The sequence below is a fragment of the Papilio polytes genome, unplaced genomic scaffold (genome assembly GCF_000836215.1).
Source record: "Papilio polytes unplaced genomic scaffold, Ppol_1.0 DF823958.1, whole genome shotgun sequence".
In the NCBI taxonomy this organism is placed as follows: Eukaryota; Metazoa; Arthropoda; class Insecta; order Lepidoptera; family Papilionidae; genus Papilio; species Papilio polytes.
The window spans coordinates 818,485-827,885 of record NW_013525246.1 but is presented as its reverse complement, the minus strand read 5'-3'; the positions used below and the strand labels follow the sequence as shown (position 1 = coordinate 827,885).

The 9,401-nt window shown below is 35.9% G+C and overlaps 1 protein-coding gene across 1 annotated transcript in view; it reads right to left on the bottom strand.

Annotated features, from left to right (window-relative positions):
- Window positions 1–9,401, bottom strand: part of LOC106101678 (serine/threonine-protein kinase SMG1-like) — a 32,312-nt gene that overhangs the window by 3,681 nt on the left and 19,230 nt on the right. Inside the window, exons 2-3 of the mRNA XM_013280987.1 lie at window positions 988–1,193; window positions 4–510 (exon numbers count right to left, since the gene is read on the bottom strand). Coding sequence (XP_013136441.1) covers window positions 4–510; window positions 988–1,037 — 557 coding nt within the window. The 5' untranslated portion in view covers window positions 1,038–1,193. The remainder of the gene's footprint in view (window positions 1–3; window positions 511–987; window positions 1,194–9,401) is intronic.

Sequence of the window (9,401 nt, the reverse complement as noted above, 5' to 3'; positions counted from 1 at the left end):
GACAGCAGCTCGAGGCAGCTGCGCACCAGCGCGCTCATCTGCTGCATGCTCTGCTTCAGCTCCGTCTCCGCCTGCTCGCACTGGGATATCATCGAGCTCTGACCGGCGTTCGTCATAAATTCTTTTATGTGCTCAAAAATTGAGCTCTCGTCCTCCTCATTGGTACCTGAAAACTCTTGAACCCACGTCATCAGCTGGGGTCCATTCAGTACTTCATTAGTTGTAGCGAAATTTTCTATCTGAGTGTCGAAATCGTTCAGTATCTTTACGAGCGCCTTCATCGAATCCTCGACTGCATTCTTGGCTTGCTTGTAGGATGAATACTTTTGCGATATCGCGTACAGCGGGTGGCTGCTCAGGTTGGAACCGTAAGCTTCAATTTCTTTGATCAACGCCATCTGTTGGTGGCATTCTTGCAGCTTTGCTTCTATCGACTGCAACTCCTCGTTTTCTGCGGCCCATTTCTCGGCGGCTTCTTGCACCTCGGGGAGTATTGACATAAGCTGTTCTCTGAAATAATAATCTATGAATCAATAACCTTCACATAAAAAAAAACACAACAATGAAAGGAGAACGAACCCTTATCGTTCTCCTTATGAAGTAAGGGCGATAATATTACATTAAAATTAAACACACACAAAAAATTAGTATCATGATTTATCTCTGAAGTATTCTTGTTAGCAGAGCTATCGGTAGCCCGTAAATATATGTACGGCGCTGATGCTAACCGCGTTCGCGAGCTCGGCGCGGCGCGGGGACGTGCACAGACAAATTTGATCGCTTTTATGGGCCGCAATAAAAGTTTACGTATTACGTGCGTCGAGTACTGCCGACTCACGTCGACTGCACGATAAAGTTATTCATTCGAGGAAACATTACAATACCTTATTACTAGTACACTCTTTGCTACAATAGCAATCCTTTAAATGATAACGTTGGGTGATGTTTATTTGAGATCGAGATGCAGTTATGAGAGGTGTAACTTACGTGACATCATCGATAGAGTGGTCCATCTCTCGCACCCTGACGGCGAGCATGGCGCGCGCGGCGCGAACATGGCGTGCCCCACGGCGTCGCCCGCCGCCCCACTCCACCAGCGGGTCGTACACGAAAGCCTCAAGTAAAGTCAACAGTGTCTCGCGGCCGCGCCGCACGCTGCGCAGGACATGCTCGCACGCCAGACGGAATATACCCTGCGCACACGCAATTCTGTGAGATTTATAAACAAACATATTGATACAACAATAAAGGGAAGAAGTAACAATTAACAGTATTTGTATTATATCTATGAGGCCGTAACTGTTGTATTCGACAGCGGTGAACTACAAGCGGTTGATAGATAATTTAATTGAACAAGTAACAAATTATTTTTTATTGTGCTCAATAATAACATATGAAGTATAGAAAAGATTTGATATTAAATTGATTCAATAAATCTACTCCGTAAATCTCAATGGGCCTACAAGTCTAAGGAATATATTTTAAGTAAACAGATAACGCTCGTACCGACATCATTATGCTGTTTCAATATTTACGTATGAAAACTTGATACGAGATATCGTAACGATGTCTCAACAAAGACAAGCGTAGTGGGATTTTATTCCCGGTTGCTTTGTTTGTTCAATAAACAACATACAGCGATCGCTCAAAGAACAATGTATGTTTACATTACGATAGATTTAACATTATTACGAGAACGATAAAAGAAGAAAGTCCACAAAAAAATATGAACGATGAAAATACGACCTTGTAATAAAATAAACAAGAAATCCTTACAAATAAACTTGCAAAAGAATAATAAACAAACTGTTTCAACTAAATTTAGAATCTGTCTTCGTAACAATGTTTCTCCATTATGTCTGAACACAGCGAACTAAATTTCGTAGACGTTGTAAAATAGAAACTGAATAAAACATAAACTTTAGGACATAGAGGCGTAGCGTATTTTCTTCGGCAAGGTTACCCATTGTAAAGGCTAAGCCGTGAAGAAACAATAAACCTTACGCGAAAAATAAATGAACTTTTAAATTACATGCAACTTAACTCAATATCTTAAAAACTATAGAATCATACTTCTTCATACTAATATTATAAATGCGAAAGTTTAGATGGATGGATGGATGGATGGATGGATGGATGTTTGCTAGAGTTTGTAGTCCAAACGGCTGAACGGATTTCGATGAAATTTGATATAAGTGTATAGGATAGTCTGGTAGAACACATAGCTACTCACTTTTTTTTTAATTCCACACGGACGTTGTCGCGGGCGAAAGCTAGTATATTATACTTTATACTACGAGTAGTTCGCAGGACACTTAATTTATTTCTTAATTAAGATTTATCCATTTTACATACACGAGTTAAAAATAAAGTAGCAAAGGTTTATAATAAGCATACTGTCGGTTGCCAGGTAATCATAAAGAAAATTGCCATTATAAAATGAATAGTACGATGCCGCTCGAATGACATTCAGCAATTACTAAGTCATGATGATGTTATCTTTATCGCTTATTAGACTGAGCGATAACAATAGACAGCTTCGATACAAGATAGCCAAGATCAATACACCGTACCTCGTACAAGTACCCGCATGGAAACAGGCGCTATGGAAATTACCACAGGCTCTGTTTATTGACACGATATTGATTGGATTACTGCGTCACTAACCCAATGATAAAATGCTCAGGTTTTCAAAAAGTACAGTCAGCTGCATAAGCATGGATACAAAAGTTTAGAAACTTGTGTATATCTTTGGTTTTAATATTTATGCACATATTCGTTAATAGAATTAGTGATCGGAACTCTTAGAGACGGATTTAAGCATTCATATTTCTGAAACCCAAAGTAAAAGGATTTTTTCAAAGCTTTTTAAATGTATATTTGTAGCTGACTGTACTGATGTGAAAGTGTTTAGTTACTTATACTTTCAAATGATTTGCTAATGTAAATTCCCAAATATATTGTCTCGGTAAAAATCTAAACAAATATTATAAAAGTAACATTTGTTACATACAAGTAGCGCCTATATCTTTAGTCATGTGTGAACTATTCCAGTTGAAGAGAACTACCAAAATACCTATCAGCGTGTTTGATACGAAAATCCAATCGGTTAATTCGATTTGTGCCTACAACGGTTGCGTGCTCGCGTATTGAAGTAGATTGTGTACTGGACTACGGTGGACGTAGGAAGATGGATTCAAGTTAATTGACAATTAACTGAAACTACAAACGCGGTGGCTGCGGCGAGTGGCAAGCCGCCTCCCGCGTACTCGCGTCCAAATTACATTTCACTATTTCTCATAATAATTCACTGGAATTGTACTAATTGTGTTTTGATTGATTTCAAAATGAAAATTCATTTGTTAAATTAGTTATGATTATGTTCAATTTACGTATTGTATTATTATTATATGTATAGCGTTTTAAATACAATTAAACGACGCGGATCTTTTTTTACAAATTGTAACTATTGAAACACTAATTATGCGTAGGTTTGCAAAATACGACCACGAACATTTAATGAATCCTAAACAGAAAGCGGTGGCGATACTATTTAAGTATACAGTGTCTTAGTACATTGTTAGGGTAACAAAGTAAGAATTTGATTCGTTTTACGCATTCTTTTCTACATGAGTGGCATAGCAACGGAGCCAATTTTATACCAGTGATGTTATTTTTGGTAGTGGGCAACGTCACAGATCAATAGTGGTGCCCCGAAGGACGTCTAACGTTGGCGTCGCGCCAGCTCGCAGCCAGCTCGCAACCTTGACCTGATACATCCTCTAGGACACGCTGTTGTCGACCACACGATACTATTTTTACATTCAATACGATTTTTTTCAATGCGTCAAAATTTATTGTTTGACTCCAACCTTGATGGAATAAGGCGATGTTAAAACGTACAAGTACAGCGAATGATAAATCGTTGTAGACAGAATGACCTATTAACGTCCAAGTTAGTCTAGCAGCGAAAACACCCAAACAAAATGCTTTAAAAAGGGATGAAATGCCTTGAAAAATTGCCCAAAAACTGCCTTGATCTATAATATATTTAACCCGTAAAATAGTTTTTTAATACGTTTATTTCGATACATTTCCTTGTGTAAATGTTGCTTAGAGAAAAATTTGAAGTACTATGAACCTTTAAACTATACCTTACTGCTAAATCAAACATCTTAACTGCACATACCTTTGCCATATTTATTAGTAGTCATAGTCAACATAGAGGCAAGCGTGCGCTTATGAAATCTGCTCAGAATTGGGACGCAGTGACCCGGCGCATACCACTTACAAGACACGCGACCTCAGGAATCAAATTAATAACGTACTTTATGCATTATCCAAATTAATATAAACCGAACTATGTTATACACTAAATGTTAAACATTTCATTGTGTAAGTTCATATCTTAGCGTGGAAGTCCGAAACTTTGTCAACAACACAAACAAGCCGCGTAACACAAACAATACGACATTGCTGTATGTACATTTGCATTAATTACGAAGCAAGTTATAAATTATACGGACAATAAGTATTAACACGTGTAATAAATAGACAATTGAATGACTCTGTATAAAAGTAATCTAATTCTCATTCATTCAAATGTAGTTTTGTTGTAAACTAGTGCTACGCAGCTCGTAGCACGACGTAGAACTTGTAAGAAGAGTTACGAGTTAAATTGTGCCTATGTATGTCGAATTTCCCCCGTTTTAATTTATTTTATTCTTTGAATTTAACAGTATTTCCAGGAAAGTATAATGAATACCAAAATAAGATTTTTTTGTAACAAACTTTAATTTCTCTCCGCATTAATAACTTTTATTAGGTAACCTGGAATGTCGGTGAAGTAGGAAACAAAACAAAACAAATAAAAGTTAGCCTCAACTGGCAACATTTTCGCTCCATTTCCTTGATAATTTTGTTTTTTCGTCTAAGCAAAAAATACAATTACTTTACATTTATTACGATATTAAGTAATAATTAATTTATTATCACACCAATAACTAAAAAAAGCCCACATTTCTCGGGAGATTAAGGGTAATTGACGCATTTATTGCAGTAAAAGGTTTAATTAGAAGTATGTAGAATTAGAAGGGTGGGCGACGTATTCGCAGTGACCTAGAAACGGGATCCATCTGTGAGATTACAGTCTCACTGCCTTCGAAGTCAATTAAATGTACACTTAGTTCTACGCCACTGGCATCGCTCCATCTTTTGTGTAGTACATAAAGTCTTCTAGAATTTATTATGACTAAGAATGTGCTACAAATTTTACTTGAATTATAAATACAACTAAAACAGCGAAGGCAAAAAAGCAACAAACATATTGAGGTTTTCAAGGATGGAGCTTGGAAATGGATCTATCAAATAACAGTATTTTGGCTTTTAATCTATTCTATTATAATAAGGAGAAAATACTTTTGAAATTATTGTATTGAAATAACTCAAAAACTACTAGGCCGATTTCAAAAATTTTTTCACCCTTAAAAAGCTACGTTATCAGTGAGCATAGGCTATATTGTAAAATATTTTTAAATTTCTCTCGGCCGAAGTCGTTTACAATATATTTTACCAAACTCGGAGAGTAAATTCGCAAACAAAAATCTTTACGATGCATCCGAATTGAACAAAGGCATTACGGCTGCGACTTGCATGAATGTCGACGTTAGCAGATTCAATGTGACCTAGATAGTACTAGTGTGGTAGGAAGATGTGCGCGTCTGCACTGGCAAGACCATCGATCAGCAGGCGCTGTTTGCAGCAAATGGGTCAAGTGACCGCCGCTAATTAGAAAAAATACTACTACGTTAGAACAGTGTCGTTAGTTTTACGGATACTATTGATTTAATAAGATATTCTAAGGTTGAAACAATTTAGTGTCTACCTTGAGAACAGACCAAAGTTAATGGACTAGTACACAGAGCTGATATGGGGTACGAGAAATACTCTCAAGAACGTGGAAATACTTCTGTCTTACATTGGCAAAGGTTGATATTTAAGATAAAGGTTATACCCTACGGCAATAACTTAATTTATAATAACTTTCCTATTTAAACAGTAACTTTGTTGCTACATATTTTAGTTTCCATTGTCAATTTTTAATATAAACCCGTTTAAAATGCCTTCAGAATATAGGTCAACGCAGAAGCCTAACTTTGTGTTTGCGAAGTTTGAAGCCTTACGGCAGGTGGCGCAATTCGCTCGCACAAAATATTATAACGAAAAGGGTAACTTGTAATTGCTTTCATGTTCATAACTTTAAATATGATTAAACTCGAAATGATATACTTTGATCAAATAAAGCGCGTCACATGATTTTTTGCTAAAGAAAGAATTTATAGCAATATGATTCGTCTTTTTCTTTGACGACATTTGAGAGTATGAATTTAATATCATATATAAAATGCTTCATTATGTTTAGTAGGATTTTAAATCGTACTATATCTTACTAATATTATAAATGAGAAAGTTTAGATGGATGGATGTTTATTAGAGTTTGTAGCCTAAACGGCTGAAGAAATCTCGATGAAATTTGGCATAGATGTAGATGATAGTTTGGAAGAACACATAGGCTGCTTTTGTTTATTTGTATACCGCGCGGACGGAGTCGTGAGCGAAAGCTTGTGGGTAATACACTAGCCATTACATTAATATCGTCAATCACGTCAATGACAAATCATTGGACGAGATAACTGCTGAAATGAACAAGTCATTACTTAATCAGTTACATGACTGAAATGTCATGCTTAGTTGCGAATTGCACTGAATTGATAATGTTTATATAAAGTATTAGGTTTCGCCCGCGACATCGTCCGCGTGAAAGTAAAAAATATAGCCTATGTAACTCACACATAATGTATTTTATCACTGAATTTTTGAAATCGGCCCAGTAGTTTTTAAGTTATTCCAATACATACAAAAATACAAATATTTCCTCTTTATAATATTAGTATAGATATAATACGGATTATATGTAACATTCACGCTTTAACATATGCAGAAATTATAAGTTCCTTAGTTATTACATACGATTACTATTTCGATATCTAATTACGTAGTAAATTATCTTTATGACCATGTTGTGTTCATCAACTTATTAATAATAAATCAACTTAAGAACATAAATAACTTGTACTCGTAACATGAGATATAATAATAAATGGATACATTCTTTCGCTCCAGATTTTTCGCCGAACGTGTCAAATGTACGGGACAAGCCTTAACGATGAAAAATGGCCGGCTGTCGTCTTACGTTTGTGTTCAAGAACATTTACTTTTAAGCGAGAGGAGAAGATTAAGAAATTCATTTTTGTACATCCCTACGTATATGAAACATTGTAAAACAAAATGTACAGAAAGAATTTGATTGCGAATATCAAAAAGTACTGAACTTTTACCCGAAGAAAACTTTCTTTTAGTGAACAATCTAATGTATTTTTTTTATTTTGCAACGAAAAAGAGGCAGATTTCTAGGGTAAGAAATTACAGTGATATTTTTGTGAGATAGTTATAGAATTATTTCAAATACATCTTTTAGTAAAGGTTCAAGTGTTTTCCCTTGGATAATTGCGGGCGCGGACGATAGCGGCGATAGCACTATCTTATCTCCTGCCTACGCCAACCGCACGCGCACTGCTCATATATTAATAGATACATTTTATTCTAATACAAGATATTTATATTTACGAATGCTCTGTGATTGCGCTCGTTTTCATTCGATGGATATTTCAAAAACTCTTTATTGAGTAATAAACAATTTTAATGTTCCATAATTAGTTTTCGTAGTGAAATGGTTATATATATATCAACGAACTTGAGAAACAATAAAGCGGGGTCTATGCTTTAGGGTTCGTAGACCCGCTACAAGCATCGTAGCACTGTGCTACGTCGCCTGCATTTTAGATTACAGCAGCTAGATTCCACTGAATTATCATGTTCAGAAACATGTAGACATCTCTCTCACTCCTTTAAGTAAAACCGAGATAACGATATGTTCGGGGACTCACAGGTTGATATGGTTTTCGCTACACGGCTATTAAATATTTAATAAACTAAATTCGAATCTTTGTGATTACATTGTGCTGTTCACAGTTAATATTAAATGATTGCAAACTCTCCTGCTCGCTTTATTGTTTCTGAAAATAGTCACAATACGACATAATAAATAAATAAATCGCTCACAAAAACAACTTCTTAATATTCAACATAACAATATAAAAAAGAAAATAAACCCTGTTTACACAACAGAATATCTAAGGTATTTTATGTTCGAGACATTTTTAAATTCTTTTGCACGCAAACAAAAGCATGTCGCGAAAACATCGATACGAGGTATTTTACATATCGACGTACTAAAAATACTTCGGTGAAATAGATAGAGGGCAATATAAAGGTTATTATGACATCTTTTTATGGCGGCTTTTTGAATGCGCAATAAAGATATGGGTGTATAATAAAATTTGTGTACTGTGGACGCCGTCAGCCCGCACATAAACAGGAAAATAATTTGCGCCTAACATTATGTACAGATATGTCCATATCTGCACATTTTATTATTCCACTTAAACATTATTTTTAGCAATGGAAAAGAACAATACGAATGTTATTAAACATGCAAATATTTATACGATGTAACATACACAAAAGGAAGAATAAAAACCACAATAAAATAAAAAACCATATAAACTATAATAGCTTTCGTCCGCGACTCCGTCCGTGCGGAATTAATAAAAGTAGCTTATGTGTTCTTCCAGACTATCCTCTACATCTATGCGTAATTTTATCGAGATCCGTTTAGCCGTTTAGGCTACAAACTCTAAAAAACATCCATCCACATCTTATCTTTCCTATAAATAATAGGATGATGTAGGAAGAAGTAAGATGTAGATTAGTCTCTTCTACCTTGTCCTATGTAAAAACTATACAGTATATAGATATCACTGTAAAATTAATACCCGAGTCAAATCTCTCTTTACAAAAGCATTTCTCATGTTGAAACTTGACCCGATCTTAAAACCTTCATTAAAGTCAAGTTAATACAACTTGAATCAGTTTGAGCTACAAAGCGGCGCGCCGGCAGCGACCAACCTGCCAGTGCCATTGACACGGGACCTGGCAGCGTGCCAGCCGGCGGGCCAGCAACACGTGGGCTCGCGCAGCTAAGCACCAAGTTATATACGTGCTAAGCACCAAATGTTCAAATAGATTCCGATAAAGCCCTCATTCTGTTCTCGCTACGTTAGCCTTTGAGACGCGAAATGCGGGCTCTAATTAATGATACGATAATATGATACCTTTGACCTAACATCACTACATTACATAAGGTAAGGTGGCTCTGTATGCGTAGATGACGTCACAAACGCAAGTTATCAAAGTAACATAGCAACGTGCTTGAAATCGAT